The sequence below is a fragment of the Bombina bombina genome, chromosome 2 (genome assembly GCF_027579735.1).
Source record: "Bombina bombina isolate aBomBom1 chromosome 2, aBomBom1.pri, whole genome shotgun sequence".
In the NCBI taxonomy this organism is placed as follows: domain Eukaryota; kingdom Metazoa; phylum Chordata; class Amphibia; order Anura; family Bombinatoridae; genus Bombina; species Bombina bombina.
In genome coordinates, this window is record NC_069500.1 from 1,185,619,591 (window position 1) to 1,185,640,392 (window position 20,802).

At 37.9% G+C, this 20,802-nt stretch overlaps 1 protein-coding gene across 1 annotated transcript in view; it reads right to left on the minus strand.

Annotated features, from left to right (window-relative positions):
* The window catches only part of CFAP97 (cilia and flagella associated protein 97), a 107,508-nt gene extending 87,120 nt beyond the window's left edge, over nt 1–20,388 (minus strand). The window contains exons 1-4 of the mRNA XM_053703883.1: nt 20,135–20,388; nt 7,483–8,284; nt 4,949–5,014; nt 1,601–1,869 (exon numbers count right to left, since the gene is read on the minus strand). Of these exons, the coding sequence (XP_053559858.1) occupies nt 1,601–1,869; nt 4,949–5,014; nt 7,483–8,263 (1,116 nt within the window). The 5' untranslated portion in view covers nt 8,264–8,284; nt 20,135–20,388. The remainder of the gene's footprint in view (nt 1–1,600; nt 1,870–4,948; nt 5,015–7,482; nt 8,285–20,134) is intronic.
* Between the last annotated feature and the right edge of the window lie 414 nt (nt 20,389–20,802).

Sequence of the window (20,802 nt, forward strand, 5' to 3'; positions counted from 1 at the left end):
GCGCAAAAGAGGGGGAAAGAGAGCGCGCAAAAGAGGGGGAAAGAGAGCGCGCAAAAGAGGGGGAAAGAGAGCGCGCAAAAGAGGGGGAAAGAGAGCGCGCAAAAGAGGGGGAAAGAGAGCGCAAAAGAGAGGGGGAAAGAGAGCGCAAAAGAGAGGGGGAAAGAGAGCGCAAAAGAGAGGGGGAAAGAGAGCGCAAAAGAGAGGGGGAAAGAGCGCGCAAAAGAGAGGGGGAAAGAGCGCGCAAAAGAGAGGGGGAAAGAGCGCACAAAAGAGAGGGGGAAAGAGCGCACAAAAGAGAGGGGGAAAGAGCGCACAAAAGAGAGGGGGAAAGAGCGCACAAAAGAGAGGGGGAAAGAGCGCACAAAAGAGAGGGGGAAAGAGCGCACAAAAGAGAGGGGGAAAGAGCGCACAAAAGAGAGGGGGAAAGAGCTCAAAAGAGAGGGGGAGAGAGCGAGAGCTCAAAAGAGAGGGGGAGAGAGAGAGAGAGAGAGAGCTCAAAAGAGAGGGGGAGAGAGAGAGAGCTCAAAAGAGAGGGGGAGAGAGAGAGAGCTCAAAAGAGAGGGGGAGAGAGAGCAAAAGAGAGGGGGAGAGAGAGCAAAAGAGAGGGGGAGAGAGAGCAAAAGAGAGGGGGAGAGAGAGCAAAAGAGAGGGGGAGAGAGAGCAAAAGAGAGGGGGAGAGAGAGCAAAAGAGAGGGAGGAAGAGAGGGGGGAAAGAGAGGGGCGGGGAAGAGAGCAGAAGAGGGGCGGGGAAGAGAGCGCAAAAGAGAGGGGGGAGAGAGAGGGAGCAAGAGTTGGAACCGCGGTACTTAAAAAAAAATTGGCCCGTGTACACGGGCTTTAGGACTAGTCTATATATATTAGTATGTCTGCATATAGACTGGCTAAGCCAGAAAGTTTTTCAATATCTGGAATTCCAAGATTATGTCAACAGAAACCCCTTAGGGGAGGGCAGATTCTTGACAACATATTGCGGACCGGGCCCTGTGATTAGCTCTCTCATTTATTTTTTCCGCTCCGATATGTTGGAGCAAATGCTTTGTCCTATAGCAATATAATGTTGATTTCACTGTATACTCTATATCTGCATGGAAATAACTTGTATAACTTTATCTCATACCTTTGCATTAAAGACAGACATATTTTTTCTTTCCTGTGAACTGTAACTCTTATTGAACCATCACACAATCATTATTTTTGCACATGTAAAATGAAAAACACAATAAAAATGTTTTTTTTTTTGTTTTAAATGTTCTCTCTTTTGTTCTCGTCTTGTGATTTCCATAGGACAGTAAAAAGTGTCACTGCTTCCTCGCTTCTCTCCCTCGCCTCTCTAGCGCCCCCAGAGGAGGCCCGCCTCACACTATGAAAACCACCGGTTTAGAGTATTTACAAAATGTTAAAGGACATTAAATAATACAAACAAAACTCACTAACCACTATGGCACCAACATTCCTTGATATGCTACTAAGTTGACAAAGTACTTATTACATGTCAGTGGCATAGAGGAAATATTTTTCCATAAAAAATCCCATTAAACATGATAGATTTCAGAGCCACACCAGGTGGAATGACTCATTCTGACTCCAGAAGATCACTTACCATGTTTTCCCTTTCAATGCGTTGCTGCTCCCTCTGCCTATTCAGTGCAGTGTGGTACAGCCGGGTTGGGACGTTGCAGGGCTTTTTAGGAGTGAGGTTCTTGTTCCGCGGTTTTGCTGCCTGTCTGGATAACTCTCTCAGCAGTCTCTGATTTTCCCGGTCAATATGCCTCACCTCCTCATTGGAGAAAGAGAAGTTCTTTTTGTGCCGGGTCACTGGTTGTTCAACGTCCAGATGCGTCTGTTCTTTTTTATCTATGTGCATGAATGCTTGAAACAAGCAAATAGGTCCATTAAAATGATATTAAAAAGCAATCATTTTTTATCACACATAAGAAAATCTTAAAAATGTTCTTACTTGACGAAGGTTAAAAGGGACATGAAATTTAAGTCTTCTTTCATGATTCAGACACGGCATTCATGTTTAAACAACTTTCTGAATTACTTCTATTATCAAATTTGCTTCATTCTCTTAGTATTCTTAATTGAAGAAGCAGCAATGCACTACTGGTAAGGTGACCACGTGTCCCGTATTGCCCGGGACAGTCCCGCATTTTAAAGGTCTGTCCCGGGTCCCTCCATTCATTGTCCCGGACTGACTGACTGAAACTGACAGCACTGACAGGCACGCGGAATGACTCACTCTCACTGACTGACTAGTCACTAAGACTCTAGGGCAGCTTGTTGCCGGCTTCCAGCAGCGCAGGTAGTGAGAGTGTGAGACTCCTCCTAGACTCTAGAGACAACATCATCCCAGGGGGCAGGGGGCCAGACTCCAGACCAGAGGCGCCGCCAGTGACTAACTGGCTAGTAAATTGAGGGAGCCGCTTCCGGAATCCGGAGCTGAAATTTATTTGTAAATATGCATCCCCCCACCCCCGGGCCACCCGCCTCTGGTTGCAGTCTAGTCTAGCTGTTGCTTGCTGTGATTTGCTGTGCCTGACAGTTGGACTGGAGCCAAGCCGACGAGGAGCAGGCAGGAGTCAGGACAGGAGAGCGTGCAGGTCCTTATGTATTTTTTATTTGTTCTGTATAACATGAATTGCCTTATGTAGCTAGTCTGTAGATGAATAGTATTCTACACCAGAGGAGAGGCTATGCGGTTACAATTTAACATTTGCTATTGTATCAATCTTAAAAAAAATAATCAATGCCTAATTAACTTCTTCAAGAAGTTAATTAGGAATCAATTATTTTTTTTAAGATTGATACAATAGCAAATGTTGTTTGTGGTGGCAACAGTGAAACTGGATGAATGTTTACAAGATCTGCAGTAGACATGTCAACGTAGGCTAAAAAAACAGCACATTAAAAACCGTATAAGGGGAGATAATTGAATTGAAAATTGCCAGACTACTCAATGGGAAGCAAAGTTAGCAAACGTACGATAGAAAAAAACAATTCTGCTGGGTCTTGGATTACAGACAGAAAATTTGTTACCTGTTTGTTTTTTTGTCTATGTATTAGTATGACTTTGTATGTACATTTTGTATGGGTCATTTTGTCTCTTAAGTCTGGAATAGTACACGATTGTAATTACATCTGTGCTGCTGCAATATAACATTAAACATAAAAGGTTGCCTCTGAGTGCTGATCTTGCGAGGAAAGGGGATTGCTGATTGGTCTATGTCAGGGTAAGCTCTAGACCATAAAACCTAGTAAAGCAAAACTTGCCCACAAACCTAATTATCTGAGACATCTATCACCATTCGGGGCTTTCAGTGTGTATGTAACTATGTTTATGTTGTGTGTGTAATATACACACAACATAAACACACAACATAAACATAGTTACATACACACTGAAAGCCCTAATTAACCTAAACTCTGGTAACGATTTGTATTAGGCATCTCAATCTAAATGTTACATAATGTCTATACTTCAAATATATATATATATATATATATATATATATATATATATATATATATATATATATATATATATATATATATATATATATATATATATATATTCATTTAAATGTACTTAAATGTTTTTTTACCCCCCTTTAAAATAAATTATTACATAAATAGCAAATGAAGATAAACAAGTATATAATTTAAGATAATTAAATTAAATAAAAAGATATCAAAATCACCTTTTTTTGGGGGGGGCGGACCAGAGGGAGGGGGCGGACCAGAGGAGGGGGCGTCCCTGAATGGCAGTTTGGATATGTGGTCACCCTAACTACTGGGAGCTAGCTGAACACACTGGGTGAGCCAATGACAAAAAGAATATATGTGCAGCCATCAATCAGCAGCTAGCAGTGCTTTCCTGCTCCCGAGTCTACTTAGGTATGCTATTTAAAGGGATATGAAACCCAATTTTTTTTTCTCCATGATTCAGAAAGATTGTGCAATTTTAAGCAACTTTCTAATTTACTCCTTTTATCAATTTTCTTTGTTCTCTTGGTATCTTTATCTGAAAAGTAGAAATGTAAGCTTAGGAGTCGGCCAACTTTTCGTTCAGCACATGGGTAGTGCTTGCTGATTGGTGAGCAAGAGAATGAAGAACTTAATAATTGATAATAGGAGTAAATTAGAAAGTTGCTTAAAGGACCAGTAAATACAGTAGATTTGCATAATCAACAAATGCATGATAAAGAGACAATGCAATAGCACTTAGTGTGAACTTCAAATGATTTTTTTTTTCTGCCAATTTTCAAAGTTATGTCTATTTCCACTCCTCCTGTACCATGTGACAGCCATCAGCCAATCACAAATGCAATTTACGTATATATGCTTTGAATTCTTGCACATGCTCAGTAGGAGCGGATGACTGAAAAAGTATAAATATAAAAAGACTGTGCACATTTTGTTAATGAAAGTAAATTTGAAAGTTGTTTAAAATTGCATGCTCTATCAGAATTGTGGAAGTTCAATTTTGACATGAGTGTCCCTTTAAAATTGCATGCCCTATCTGAATCATGAAAGAAAAAAACGTGGGTTTCATGCCAAGAGAATGAGAAAAAAAAAATTTGATAATAGAACTAAATTGGAAAGTTGTTTAAAATTACATGTTTGAGTTATGAAAGTTTTAATTTTGACTTTTCTGTCCCTTTAAGCTGGTTAAAACAATATTGAAGCTAGAGGAAATGCATGCTTGTGCCTGGTGAATAACCATTATATTATAAAAGTAGCTACGGCTAACAGGTTGTTTTATTCTTTTCTTTCAATAATACAGTTTTCGGTTTCTGAATTTTACACAGCATGTAAAATTATTATTATTATCAGTTATTTGTAGAGGGCCAACAAATTCTGCATCGCTGTATACGTCACATTCAACTGCTCAGAAGTCACCTATACTCTACCTGAAATAAGAAAAAAATAAAAAAGGATTTATTACCTTTTAGAAGCTGGTTTAGCTCCATTGCATCCTGATAGGTCTTCTGGGTAGATTTGTCATCAGAGTCTGAAAATGAATGGGAAGAAATCTGAGACTCATGCAACAACACAGCTCTGTATTATAGAGATTATGAAGCCTAAATTTACTTCTATTATTTAATTTGCTTCATTCTTTTAATAGCCTTTGTTGAAAAGCATATCTAAATATGCTCAGCAGCTGCCGATTGGTGGCTGCACGTAGATGCCTCATGTGATTGGCTCACTTATGTGAATTGCTATTTCTTCAACAAAGGATATCTGGAGAATGAAGCAAATTGAATAAAATAAATAAATTGGAATTAACATTGCTTTCTCAATCTGAATCATGAAATAAAAATTTTATGTTCTATTATCATGAATGAGCACATTAGTGGAACACACCAACCAGCTTGATGTAGATGAGGAAAAGTAAAACTGACTCAAAACACTATTTTTTAATTCAAAATAAAAACCCTTCTTATAAACAAGCACATTGCAAACATTACTAAAGGTTAGGAAGATTTTTTAACATACATGTAAAGTGGTGCATTAAAAGAGGGATAGTAAACTCAGAATTAACCTTTAGGGATTCAGATAAAACATGTATTTTTAAACAAACCAGGTACAGCAGTCTGGGCTTTAATCTTCCAGATGCATGTGGATCAACTATAGTGGCTAATAGAAGATTTCTAAGGTTGTGAGATAGGTTGTTTAAAACACATATGGTCTCTGATAAGAATATGGGATATATCACACAAACGAATAATGGCTCTTACCCTTTTTTTGTATGGTCCAATTGCAACCCAATGATTAAAGGAATAACAAAAAAAGAATAACAGAACTAGCATATTAGCTCTTATGATAAGTAACTGTTTCATAACTAAATCCAGAGCTAACTATATATAAATGTGCATGTGTCATTCATTTAGACAAGCGAGTGATGAATCTTGCAGTGATAGAGGCATTTGGCTCTACAAAGATCTGTGGAGAGAAAGAAAGGAAAGAGAAAAAAAAAAAAAAAAAAAAAAGAGGAGAGAGAGGGAGAAAATATACACACACACACACCATTTAAATCAATTACTCACACTGTATTGTCATAACTCGTACAATTCAAACAGTTTATAACACACAATTTAATATATTTAAAGGGACAGTCAAGTCCAAAAAAACAAACACTTTCACGATTTAAATAGGGCGTGTAATTTTAAACAACTTTCCAATTTACTTTTATTACCCATGTTGCTTTGTTCTCTTGGTATTCTTAGTTGAAAGCTAAACCTAGGAGGTTCATATGCTAATTTCTTATACCTTGAAGGCCGCCTCTAATCTGAATGCATTTTGATAGTTTTTCACCACTAGAGGGCGTTAGTTCACGTGTTTCATATAGATAACATTGAGCTCACGCACGTGAAACTCCTAGGAGTGAGCACCGATTGGCTAAAATGCAAATTTGTCAAAATAACTGAAATAAGGGGGCAGTTTGCAGAGGAGAGAGAGAAGAGAGAGAAGAGAGAGAGGAGAGAGAGAAGAGAGAGAAGAGAGAGAAGAGAGAGAAGAGAGAGAAGAGAGAGAGAAGAGAGAGAAGAGAGAGAAGAGAGAGAGAAGAGAGAGAGAAGAGAGAGAGAAGAGAGAGAGAAGAGAGAGAGAAGAGAGAGAGAAGAGAGAGAGAAGAGAGAGAGAAGAGAGAGAGGAGAGAGAGAGAAGAGAGAGAAGAGAGAGAGAAGAGAGAGAGAAGAGAGAGAAGAGAGAGAGAAGAGAGAGAAGAGAGAGAAGAGAGAGAAGAGAGAGAGAGAGAAGAGAGAGAAGAGAGAGAAGAGAGAGAAGAGAGAGAAGAGAGAGAAGAGAGAGAAGAGAGAGAAGAGAGAGAAGAGAGAGAGAAGAGAGAGAGAAGAGAGAGAGAAGAGAGAGAGAAGAGAGAGAGAAGAGAGAGAGAAGAGAGAGAGAAGAGAGAGAGAAGAGAGAGAGAAGAGAGAGAGAAGAGAGAGAGAAGAGAGAGAGAAGAGAGAGAGAAGAGAGAGAGAAGAGAGAGAGAAGAGAGAGAGAAGAGAGAGAGAAGAGAGAGAGAAGAGAGAGAGAGAGAGAGAGAGAGAGAGAGAGAGAGAGAGAGAGAGAGAGAGAGAGAGAGAGAGAGAGAGAGAGATCCTAAATACAAATACAGTGCAGTTTTTTTTGTTTGTTTTTTATAATTAGGACTAACTTTTGAAACAAAATATGTAATTAAAAATCAATTAAAGTGAAAAACTGTAAAATTAATTAAAATAATTTCTCAAAATTATTTTCTCTTCCTGAAGCAGATGCAGAATGAGCAAATTGAGCTACAGAGAGAATAATTTTTTTCAAATAAAAATGATGTCTCAATACCTAACAGTTGTAAAATACCTTGAAGAAAATAGTACTGTGGCCTATTTGCTGAGATTTTAGGTGCAACATCAGTAGTTCTGTTTTGTGAAATATCATAATATATGACGTAGCATGTGAAAACAATAAGCAATAAAATGGTTACAAAATTGAAATTACCATACACCTCTTGACTGACGTTTCCCTGTCGTTGAATTTTACCAGCAGCTGCAAGGTCAAATGACTGGATGGGACTAATGTCAGGTGTTGAAAGAGGTGTAACATCTGTGACCGTATCTTCTGATTCCTCACCATAGTCCCTCAAGTCATTCACAGTCGGCTTTGTAAGCTTTCTCTCAGGGGAGTGCATGGTGGACCCGCTCTCCTTTGAAGACTGATAAGACAACTTAGATGTACCATCATCTGTCCCAGTATCTGAGTACTCTGTATCTGAGCTAGAGATGGAAGAGGTGACGTTCCGATTGTACTTTCCTGTACTTTTCTTCCCAATGTTTGTTTGTTTTGCCGTTTTAGGTCTCAAATTTGGTCTCTCCTCGTCACTACTATCATCTTCATCTGGATAATAATTGTCCTCAAATTCTCTCCTTATTTTTGGAATTCCTGTTGGAATAACTGCTTCGATTCTTAAGCTTTGTACTGAGCTTCTGCCAGATTTTATCGCACTTGCAGGTCTGGCAGTAGCAGAAGATGACAACTCTATATTATCATAAACTTGCTTTTCTTCTCTGTCTTTATCATTTACTTCATTTTTTGAACCTTGCATTTCATCGCTGATATCTTCTTTCACTTTTAAGCAAGAACCATTTTTATTTTCCCTTTCTTCTTGTTTACCCACCCCTGAGGTGATGTTGGATTCTTGTTTGACTTCCTCATCAACATCGCTATCAAAAAACGAGTGATCAACCTCACCATCATCTGAAAGGTTGGCATACAGATCCATGATCAAGTAATATCTTTATATCTAAAAGTTTAAAAAAATAATAATTAAAAAAAAGCATGTTATTCTAAAAAAAAAAAAAAAAAAAAAAAAAAAAAAAAAAAAAGAAACCTCATAAGAAGGATATTATAAAAATCAATAACGTTTTATGAACTGGGTTTGTAGATAAAAAGATTTGCAATATAAATGTTACATAAAATTGAGACGCTAAGACTTTTTCAGTACAACAGACAGATGTATACTGCTACTGCCGCATAAATGAAAATCATTCATAGTGTAAACCTGTTACAGGACCTGTAAATCACAACTGTTCAAAAAATGTGGCACGATTAAAACAAAGGGCAGGTTTTCATTACAAAATATCTTCTGTTATTTTTAAAGAATTTTAATCTATCTACAATGTATTGTAAACATTATAGTACATATACCTTATATGTGGTTATCAGAATTCCAATCTCTTAACAGAAATAGGTTTAAACCCCCCCCCTCAATGTGATCAGCTTCTAAAAGTATGGTGTGGTATATAGAGCCCATTCAGTAGAAGGTAAGTAGAACACACTCTGCTTTAAATATTTTTTTTATTGCGATTGGCTCACCCATGTGTTCAGTTAGAAACCATTAGTGCATTTTTTGCTCCTTCAACAAATGATACCAAGAGAATGAAATAAATTAGATAATAGAAGTAAATTAGAAAGTTGTTTAAAATTGTATTCTATCTGAATCATGAAAGAAAAAATGTTGGTTTCATGTCCCTTTAAGCTTTTCTCACTGCACTATGAAGGGTTACACATGCAGAGATACAAGACCCATCATAGAGCAGCGAGACAAGCAAAATCCAGCAGATGGCTGTAAAGATAAAGTCAACAAAAACTGTATCTAAATCAGTTTGTCTCTATACACACAAAGCTTGCTTCTTTTTCTCTCTCACAATAAGCCAAACCTTTATAGTTCCACAACTGTATTAAATAAGCTATTTATAAAAAAACAATACAAAAAGAATTCAGCATTATGCATGACATTTTACAATTGGAAGAAACGGAAATATAAACACTAAATAAATGCTAGATAGAATGAATCATTCAAATAAGATTAGTCTGAGAGTAAATAACATGTAGACATATTTTTCTAAACTTTCATTAGCTGTTTAAATAGGGACAAAATAAGTGTAAAGTTTTAGTGTCTATAAAACAAAAGGGAACTGCCATATTGTAACTTAGTTTACCTTCTCTGCTGTGGCCAATTAGTAACAGTTATAAATAGGTCACAGTGTGCAGCCAATGGTTGTGTGGAATATAACAATGTTCTGCACCTCCATTTCTAACAAGAACGGAAAAGTTCACAATTCAGAATGGAATTACAGGAAAAGGGGACAAGATACATAATGAAAAAAAAAAATAATAAAAAAAAAAATAATATATATATATATATATATATATATACACACATATATACATACACACACACATATACATATACACACATACACGATTTATCATTTTATATTACCATCTCAATGTTCCTTTAAATTGCTGCCACCTGGTGTACACACAGCTAGTAAATTTACAGCCAGTGATAGGCTATGAAGCAGCTGGCTCTGTACATGTTCTACAGATGGCTAGGTAGTGTACAAAAACTGCGAGCTGTGCATGGAATTAATACAGTAGTAGTAGTAGTAGTAATTAAAACACAGGAAAGTTCACTTTCAATTTTAACATAGGGGTCGATTACAATTTATCAACAATCTGCTTCCAAAATGTTGTGCGTTTGTTTTTTAGCTGTACGCCCGACTTGGTCATTGAGTTTCTCCGGAGTCTGGTGGTCACAATGCAATAGTGTTTCTTATGCTAAAAACTGCAGGCTTATGATCGCCTTTTTAACAGACAGATACAATAACCCCTTCACACAGTAAAGTTTACAGTAAAAGGTCCATTCAATTAACCCCTTTGTTCATTTTGGAAGGAAAATACTAATGTACATGTGTGACATTAACCAATTGTAACCAGAATCTATCCTCATCACTAATTAACCATGTGAATGCCATTTGTATCTTAGCATGATAGGCATACTTGAATAGTCACATCAGGACCCCAACATCTACAAATGGCGTTTAAATTTTTTTTTTTAATGTTTGTTTCTAAGTCGCACTTGCACTGTCATATTAATCACTAAAAGTACAGGCATCTTGATCACTGGGCTTTCAAACGGGATTGCGCAATCGAACCTATACAATCCATCCGCACCACTGCAAAACCATCTGAATGCCATTTTTAATGTTTTTAAAGTACCCTGATTTGGACTGATCTAAAAACAAGATGGTGACATTGGGTTTCTATTGAGAGGATTACAGTATATAATATCATCTTACATTTGATTTTAACATTACTGAAACGGTAAAGCTCCCTTGCAACATTGTATCTGTATAGATGATGTTCAAACAAGATTACGCCTTTGTGTATGGGTTTCATAGGGGACGCATCTTCATGCACTCTGAAACAAACCGTTGTACCATGTTTGGGTGTAAAATGCTTGCACTTAGATTATGGAACTTGTGTTTACAGAGGTGCGTTCCTGTTTAGGAGTTCAGTATGCCCATCATGCCAACATATTGGCGAACAATTGGCATTCAGATGGTATAGCAGTGGTGCGGATGTACACGGATTGAAATAAGTTCTGATGTAACTCACGATTCTGTGATCCTATTTTAAATCCTACCTGTATATTCTTTAATGCATTTTGCTTTGTGCATAACGTACTTTTAACACATGTAACTCAGGATAATCTTTTATACAACATTATATAGTCCTAGTCTTTTTAAGAAAATGATGTCTCATTTGTATGTATTAACCAATTCTAGAAACTAAAAATGTTGGCTCACTTTTGTGGAATCTGGAACAAGAGCTAGTGAGCGCAACTTACATAGGTTTAGAAACTAGCCATTATGTAACACCGAATAAGTGGTTGCTTATATTTCCATCTAAAAAAAATAATAATAATAATAACTTTAGCCCTTTCAAAAAAATGATATCCTGTTTAGAGAGACTTAACAACCAGAGAGTGCCAGGAGACAATGCAGATGGACAGGTTCCCTGCTTGGGGTTTACAATATATTACATTTAGGTAATTTGATACCTGACGATACAGGACAAAAACACCCTGTTTTGAAGCACTTACAACAAATAATACTCTTCAATGTTGACCACCATTTACTACACACACAAGCTGGTTGAGTTAGTTCAAAACGCTCATGTGAGCAGTAATGCCACTCAAAAGTAATGCCTTTTGTTTTCTATTACCACATGGTTGAACGCCATATAATGTGCATACAATACACAGTGTAATTCCCACAATCACCAACAGTCGAATTTGAGCAAGTAATGCATTTAGCCAAGAATTTTACCATCCTTGACCCCACATACACTCAGAATAATAAAAGCCAGCATGGCATCAGCCATACAAAGACAGTGTCTTCTGCAACAGCAAGGTCATTCATCCAGAGACAGTGTATTTTACAACTGCAAGGTTAGTCTCCTCCAGTGAAAGCCAGTGTTGCCTCATTTTTAAATAAACATGATGAGCAAGCCCATTGTTGTCTTCTTTATATTCAATTCATTACAAGTGTAAGCCTGTGGTCTCGTGTCTCTCAATCAAGGTGACTGCATCATCAAGCCCATTGTTGTCTTGATATTCAAGTGCAAGCCCGTGGTCTCTTGTCTCTCAATCCAGGCGACTTCATCATCAATCCCATTGTTGTCTTCTTTATATTCAAGTGCAGCAAGCCTGTGGCCTCTTCAATCAAGGTGACTGCATCATCTAGCCCATTGTTGTCTTCTTTATATTCAAGTGCAAGCATGTGGTCTCTTGTCTCTCAAACCAGGTAACTGCATCAACAATCGCATTGTTGTCTTCTTTATATTCAAGTGCAGCAAGTCTGTGGCCTCTTCAATCAAGGTGACTGCATCACCAAGCTTGTTGTTGTCTTCTTTATATTCAAGTGCAAGCCTGTGGTTTCTTGTCTTAATTGCAGGGCAAGCAGATCATCCTCCTTAATTCAAAAATCTTTTGGAAGCTTTTTCAAGACTGCTTCCCTGCGTCATCTCTGCAATTGGAAGAAGCTATACTAGCATCATCAGCGTTAAGCTGTAACAGCTAACAATCATCAAGCCCATTCAATTGTTGTCTATTGCTATTCAAGTGCAAGCCTGAGTGTGGTTTCCTGTCTCTCATTGTGCCACCCTACTGATCCTGGCAGTGTGCGGTACTATAAATCCCCTCATTTTTTGTGCAGTAGATAAAATTCAAGATAAATTCTGATCCTGAGCTGTCCGTGTCCAACAATAACAATAATGGTGATAATGATGATTATGATGACTTGTCGGTGCCAAAGAAAAATTCTACATCAGCTGTTTGGGAATATTTTGGATTCCGAAAAGATGATGTAAAACAGAACCAAGTAATCTGCAAAATTTGTGGAATGAGTGTTGCAACAAAACAAAGTAACAGAAGAAACCTTTTCCAGCACCTTAAAAAGTGTCTTAAAGAAATATTTGATCAATGTATGGCAAAAAAACAAACAAAAAAAAAAAACACAGGCAGAGAAAAGACAACACAAAAAAGCTGTGAAGGTAAAATTGAACTTTCTACTCAACAATCAATCATGAAGGCATTTGCAAGCACATCATCACCATATGCGAAGAACTCAAAAAGGCATATAGAAGTAACCAATGCTATTGCATAATATATATTTAAAGACATGGTGCCTGCATACACGGTTAGTAACAAAGGATTCAAAAAAATTACACACACACACTCGACAAGAGATACCAACTGCCATCTCGCAAATACTTCAGTAGTTGCAATCCCAGAAATGTATGCAACATGCAAAACTGGGTTGAATCGGAGATAAAACAATTGGAATGCTATATGCAACAACAGATATGTGATGAAGACGAACAATGGAGCCATATAGGAGTTTAACCATGCACTTCATCAAAAAGAAGATGGCATTAACTCAAGCCCAGGAAGAACTTTAACAGCCAAAGCATTAATTTATAACAGAGTGCCCAACAAGGTGGAGCTGAAGACAGATGATAGAGAGCGTTTTAGCGCAATAGAAAGCATTGATTCAGGTTCTGTGAGTAAGGTACTGGGTCAATTTCAAGATTTTACTGATGCCCTTTCTGGAGAGAACTACTTCAGTGTATCATATCTGAAACCATTTCTGCATCTATTAAAGATACTGGCTCTGGAGGAAGATGATTCTGACCTGACCAAGACACAGAAAATAAATCCAAAATTCTTGAATATATGAATATAAATTATGAAGAAGATACTCAAGATCTGCTAGATATGGCATCATTCCTTGATCCACGATACAAGACAAGCTACATAAATGTGGATAAAATTCCAAGCATCAAGGCCAGGGTGATGTCTGATATGGCCATTGTGTCTGAGCAGCAAGTTGTGCAGGAGCCAAGTCAAGCAATCAGCAGTCCCATGCAAAGTAATTGTAAATATTGTTGTAGAAGACACAGTGCCAGCAACTGCAGTAGATGGTCCTCCTCCCGCAAAGCAATCAAGAAAGTCTTAGGAAGCTTTTTTTTTTTTTAAAAAGGAGTACACTGCGCCATCTCTGCAAGAAGCCATAGCATCAGAGCTGAACAGCTACCTGCTTTCTCCCTCCATTGATAGTGAGAAAAATCCTCTGCAACCTACAATGGTGGAAAAACTACAAATTAAGCAAGCTTACACAAAAATATATTTGTGTTCCTGCAACTAATTCACCATCAGAGAGGGTGCTTAGCACAGGAGGAAATGTGGTGACCTGTCAACGTTATGATTACCATTTTGGATTTCAAATTAAGCTTAATCAGTCCACCACCAGCAGTAATGCTTGAAATCCATTTTTTTTAAAAGTTATATATTCATGTTATTCACTGATTTTAAATATATAATATTAGGAAATAATAATAATATATATAATATATTATGTAACTTAAGTTATTACATAATATTTACTAGTACTACAAATTACAAATAATCAGAATGTCTTCCTGGGCCCTCCTATTACAAGCTCTACAGCTTATAGTTTGTACTTAATGTGTCACTCACTATGACTAACTAACCCATTGTGATATTGTCAGGTCAAATAACTTCTTGATTCACATTTCCCCCTGTGTGAAACTACGCATGCACTTAAGTGCACTGACTGCAGTCTGGCTGTAGGGATGGCCAATGCCATAACCAGGGCAGGTTCCAATGTTTTGTATTGTAACTATTGTGTTTTATTTTTGAAAAATGTACTCTTACTGTACTATGCTGCAGTGCTGCTGCTATTAGTTGATGCATGGATGTTAAAAACAGGTTGCAGGATTGACCTTGTCAATGCCACATCATGTTTTCTGGACAGTCACTCAACTAAATGACTGACACATAAAGCAGTGTGCATGCACTGCTTCATTTGTTACTCATACCACAGCTACACTGACTGCCCAAGAAAACATGAACAATGTGGTAAAAACCGTCCAGCTAATTTCATTTCAATTAGCGTATCTTGAGTTCACTTGTTTGTATTATGCACTCTAACTGTTCTTAGTGTTCTGTTATGTACTACATAATAGCTGTGTGATGTAATATAACAGGCAGTGCAGGATGTCAGGATTGACCTTGTAAGTGCCACATCCCCCATGTTTGCCTCGACAGTTACTAATCTACATGAATATCACATGCAGCAGTGTGTGCATTGTACTACCTTTACTTACACACAAATCATACTGCTGTAAAAAAGTCAGCACTTTACAGGTTTCTTTATGCTTACACTGCTTTATATATTAATCATACCACAGCTAGACTGGCTGCCCAAGAAACATGACAATGTTGTGTGTCAGAAGACCTAAAAACTGGCTGCACAGGCAGCTAATTTTTAACTATTTTTTGGTTTGTATTTTTATGCTCCCAGAGTGTATTGGCCATTGAGAAACATGAACATTAACGGCTAGATTACGAGTTCGGCGTTAGCTTTAAAAAGCAGCGTTAAGGGGCCCCAATGCTGCTTTTTAATGCCCGCTGGTATTACGAGCATGGTAGGTACAGGTGTACCACTCACTTTTCTTCCGCGACTTTTCCATACCGCAAATCCCCTTGCATCAATTGCGTATCCTATCTTTTTAATGGGATTTGGCTAACGCTGGTATTACAAGTCTTGGAAGAAGTGAGCGGTACAGTTTTATGGGCTAACGCCGGAACATAAAGCTCTTAACTACAGTGCTACAAAGTACACTAACACCCATAAACTACCTATGAACCCCTAAACCGAGGCCCCCCCCACATCGCAAACACTAATAAAATTATTTAACCCCTAATCTGCCGACCGGACATCGGCGCCACCTACATTATACCTATGAACCCCTAATCTGCTGTCCCTAACTTCGCCGACACCTACATTATATTTATTAACCCCTAATCTGCCTCCCCAACGTCGCCGCCACCTACCTACACTTATTAACCCCTAATCTGCTGACCGGACATCGCCGCCACTATAATAAATTTATTAACCCCTAAACCGCCGCAATCCCGCCTCGCAAACATTATACATTTTATTTACCCCTAATCTGCCCCCCCCAACGTCGCCGCCACCTACCTACAATTATTAACTCCTAATCTCCCGCCCCCAATGTCGCCGCTACTATAATAAGGTTATTAACCCCTAAACCTAAATCTAACCCCCCACTAAATTAAATATAAATTTAAATAAAACGAAATAAAATTACTAGAATTAAATAAATTCATCCTATTTAAAACTAAATACTTACCTATAAAATAAACCCTAATATAGCTACAATATAACTAATAGTTACATTGTAGCTATTTTAGGATTATATTTATTTTACAGGCAACTTTGTATTTATTTTAACTAGGTAGAATAGCTATAAAATAGTTAATAACTATTTAATAGCTACCTAGTTAAAATAATTACAAAATTACCTGTAAAATAAATCCTAACCTAAGTTACAAATACACCTAACACTACACTATCAATAAATTAATAAAATAAATTAACTACAATTATCTAAACTAAAATACAATTAAATAAACTAAACTATAGTACAAAAAAACCCACTAAATTACAAAAAATAAAAAAATATTACAAGAATTTTAATCTAATTACACCTAATCTAAGCCCCCTAAAAAAATAAAAAAGCCCCCCAAAATAATAAAATTCCCTACCCTAAATTACAAAAGTAATCAGCTCTTTTACGAGCCCTTAAAAGGGCTTTTTGCGGGGCATTGCCCCAAAGAAATCAGCTCTTTTACCTGTAAAAAAAAAAAAATACAAGACCCCCCCAACATTAAAACCCACCACCCACACACCCCTACTCTAAAACCCACCCGATCCCCCCTTAAAAAAAACTAACACTAACCCCCTGAAGAAGATCACCCTACCTTGAGCCGTGTTCACCCAGCCAGGCCGAATTCTTCATCCAATCCGGGCGATGTGGTCCTCTATCCGGCAGAAGTCTTCATCCAAGCGAGGCAGAAGAGGTCCTCCATCCGGCAGAAGTCTTCATCCATCCGCAGCTCCATCTTCAAGACCTCCAACGCGGAACATCCTTCTTGGCCGACGGATAGGCTGATAGGATTCTATCAGCCAATCGGAATTAAGGTAGGAAAAATCTGATTGGTTGATTTAAGCAGCCAATCGGATTGAAGGTCTTGAAGATGGAGCAGCGGATGGATGAAGACTTCTGCCGGATGGAGGACCTCTTCTGCCCCGCTTGGATGAAGACTTCTGCCGGATGGAGGACTACATTGCCCGGATTGGATGAAGAATTCGGCCCCGCTGGGTGAACACGGCTCAAGGTAGGGTGTACTTCAGGGGGTTAGTGTTAGTTTTTTTTAAGGGGGGGGATCGGGTGGGGGTCTTGTATTTTTTTTTTTACAGGTAAAAGAGCTGATTACTTTGGGGCAATGCCCCGCAAAAAGCCCTTTTAAGGGCTGGTAAAAGAGCTGATTACTTTTCTAATTTAGTATAGGGTAGGGAATTTTATTATTTTGGGGGGCTTTTTTATTTTATTAGGGGGCTTAGATTAGGTGTAATTAGATGAAAATTCTTGTAATATTTTTTTATTTTTTGTAATTTAGTGTTTGTTTTTTGTACTATAGTTTAGTTTATTTAATTGTATTTTAGTTTAGATAATTGTAGTTAATTTATTTTATTAATTTATTGATAGTGTAGTGTTAGGTGTATTTGTAACTTAGGTTAGGATTTATTTTACATGTAATTTTGTAATTATTTTAACTAGGTAGCTATTAAATAGTTATTAACTATTTAATAGCAATTCTACCTAGTTAAAATAAATACAAAGTTGCCTGTAAAATAAATATAAATCCTAAAATAGCTACAATGTAACTATTAGTTATATTGTAGCTATATTAGGGTTTATTTTATAGGTAAGTATTTAGTTTTAAATAGGATTAATTTATTTAATTATAGTAATTTTAATTCGTTTTATTTAAATTATATTAAATTTAGGGGGGTGTTAGGGTTAGACTTAGGTTTAGGGGTTAATAACCTTATTATAGTAGCGGCGACGTTGGGGGCAGGAGATTAGGGGTTAATAAAATTTATTATAGTGTTTGCGAGGCGGGATTGCGGCGGTTTAGGGGTTAATACATTTATTATAGTGGCGGCGATGTCCGGTCGGCAGATTAGGGCTTAATAAGTGTAGGTCGGTGGCGGCAACGTTGGGGGCGGAAGATTAGGGGTTAATAAATATAATATAGGTGTCGGCGATGTTAGGGGCAGCAGATTAGGGGTTCATAGGTAGAATGTAGGTGGCGGCGGTGTCCGGAGCGGCAGATTAGGGGTTAATAATATAATGCAGGTGGCGACGATGTTGGGGGCGGCAGAAGCAGATTAGAAGTTAATAAGTAAGGTTAGGGGTGTTTAGACTCGGGGTTCATGCTAGGGTGTTAGGTGTAGACTTAGAAAGTGTTTCCCCATAGGAAACAATGGGGCTGCGTTAGGAGCTGAACGCTGCTTTTTTGCAGGGGACGTTAGGTTTTTTTCAGCCAGCTCAGCCCCATTGTATCCTATGGGGAAATCCATGAGCACGTTTTGCCAGCTTACCGCTACCGTAAGCAACGCTGGTATTACAGGTAGAAGTGGAGCTAAACTATGCTCAACGCTCACTTTTCTGAGGCTAACGCAGCCATTCAGAAAACTTGTAATACCAGCGTTGTTTAAAGTGAGCGCTGGGAAAAAAAAAGGAGCGTTAGCCCCGCAAGTTTTTACCGACAAAACTTGTAATCTAGCCGTAAGATTCTGTAGTGTTAAATAAATGTTTAACTGAATAATTAAGGTGTTTTAGTCATTTTTATTAAAATAGCAAGTTGAATCACAAACCGCGGTTTCTTTGGTCGAAAACCAAGATTTTTTTTATTTATTTATTTTTTAAATCGCACAGCCCTACTATATATCATCTTTGGGTGTGTATCATAATGTAATCTCCACTGAGGACCAGTTTATAATTAAGAACACATATTTAATCATACCAATATTGTAATATCAGAGTAGATGTCATACACTCGAACGGCCTTTAAGCTTACTGAAAATATGGAAATATATTATAAATCACAAAGATTTAATAAAAACATTTGCTACTATACAGATTATAAAGGAAATGTAATAAATAGTTGTGTTTTTCACTTAACCCATTGATCACTGTAACATAAAACAGATGCTAATCATCTTTTTGGTATTTGAACATCATAAATAACCATATTTTATAAGTGTCCCATTAAGAAAATTCAGGATTAAGCTATAAATAGAGCTAAAAAAGGACACTAAACGTTGCACATCAGTGTACAACAGAATCTAAAATTCTTTAGTAAAAGTGATAAATATAGTGAACCTAATATTTCACCCCACAAATTTGCTGTAGGTATTACAGCCAGAGGCCTTAGTACTCCATCCTTTATATATTCATTGCCTATGGGGGGGGGACGACACACACTTGCATTGTTATCCCCTTAGCAGCAGGTTGCTATAAAGAATAATTGATGAGACACTATTACCTGATTGGCTGTATTGTCAACAGACTGTTTTTGGTGAAAAAAAGCACTGCTGCAAGTGAGGGATCCATAAATAAAACAAAGGAAGAAGGGAGTTCTGGTCGGTGATTCTTTTTAAAAGGGACAGGAAACCCTAACATTTTCTTTCATGATTTAGATAGAACACACAATTTTAATCAACTTTCAATTTTACTTCTATTATCAAATTTGCTTCATTCTCTTGTTATTCTTTGCTGAAGGAACAGCATTGCACGGCTGAACACATCTAGTTGGCCAATCACTATTGTGTATTTTTTTTTCAACAAGGGATACCAAGAGAACAAAGCACATTTGGAAATAGAAGTTTGACATGCTCTATCTGAATCCTGCAAGTTTATTTTGAGCTCTCTGTCCCTTTTAAGCTGCATTACTTCACAGCTCAGAGAAAAGCCTCCTACTGCAGCTGGCATCTTATGCCACCCACATCTCCTTGACAAGCAAAGTGTCCAGGAACTCGTAGTGGACTGAATTAAATCAATCTCTTCTACCGCGGAACGCATACTAATCTATAACAGAGGACTTTTTGTAACATAAAACAAATATATAACCCGTAAACAGGTGATAGAAAAAGCGAAGGGAGGTAAAAAAAATAAGGGGCACTGCAATGGACAGCTGACTATATACTTGCAAAAGAGTACAGAGTCTATTCAAGAAATGCAGAGTCTATTCGTGCCATAAACACTGTATAATGTGTAGGACTGCCAAAAACAGGCACAAACAATGGTGGATAGAGTGGTACCACCCCACTCAGAGCGGGGGACTCACCCAGCGATCCAGTCGCTTTCCTCCTTGAATTTAGAGTGTACCCTCTGTGCAGTCGGTCCTTGTAGAGGAATCCGTCTGTCCGTGCCGTCCTGCTGCTATTCCGTCGAATAGCAGTCGCGCTCCCAGTCTTCAGCCCTTTAATATGACGTCCCTGCTGTTCGTAGAGTGCATCTCCCTTCAAGGTAACGGTAGGCAAGGTAACATGATGCTGCAATCCGGTGTCTTTTCGAATCGTCAAACCCGTCGGAATGTGGAACTCCGTCACTTCCGGGATGTGTAAATTTGCAATCTGACGGGTTGCGCATGTGCAACTCTCACACCTACAAAATACTTTGAATTCATAACACTGCATATGTTCTGTCAGTTTTCATACACAGTCGTATTTTCATACACCTTGAGCATGCTCAGTATAAGGTAATTGCATTCCACAGCTGACTGAAAAGAATGTGTGGAATGCAATTAGACATGCGCAGATCACCGGTAGGAAAATCTGAAGGGATAGACCTTTACAAGAGGCAACTCAACCTCCACGCATGCTCAGTAGAAGCAGAGTGGAATCTGTCATATTCATACCCCAAATTGCCCATGCGTGACAGCCATAGGCTTCATATACATTAAACAAGCGTTTTTATTCTTAAAGGGGCAGGTGGGGAGGATGTTATAAGATA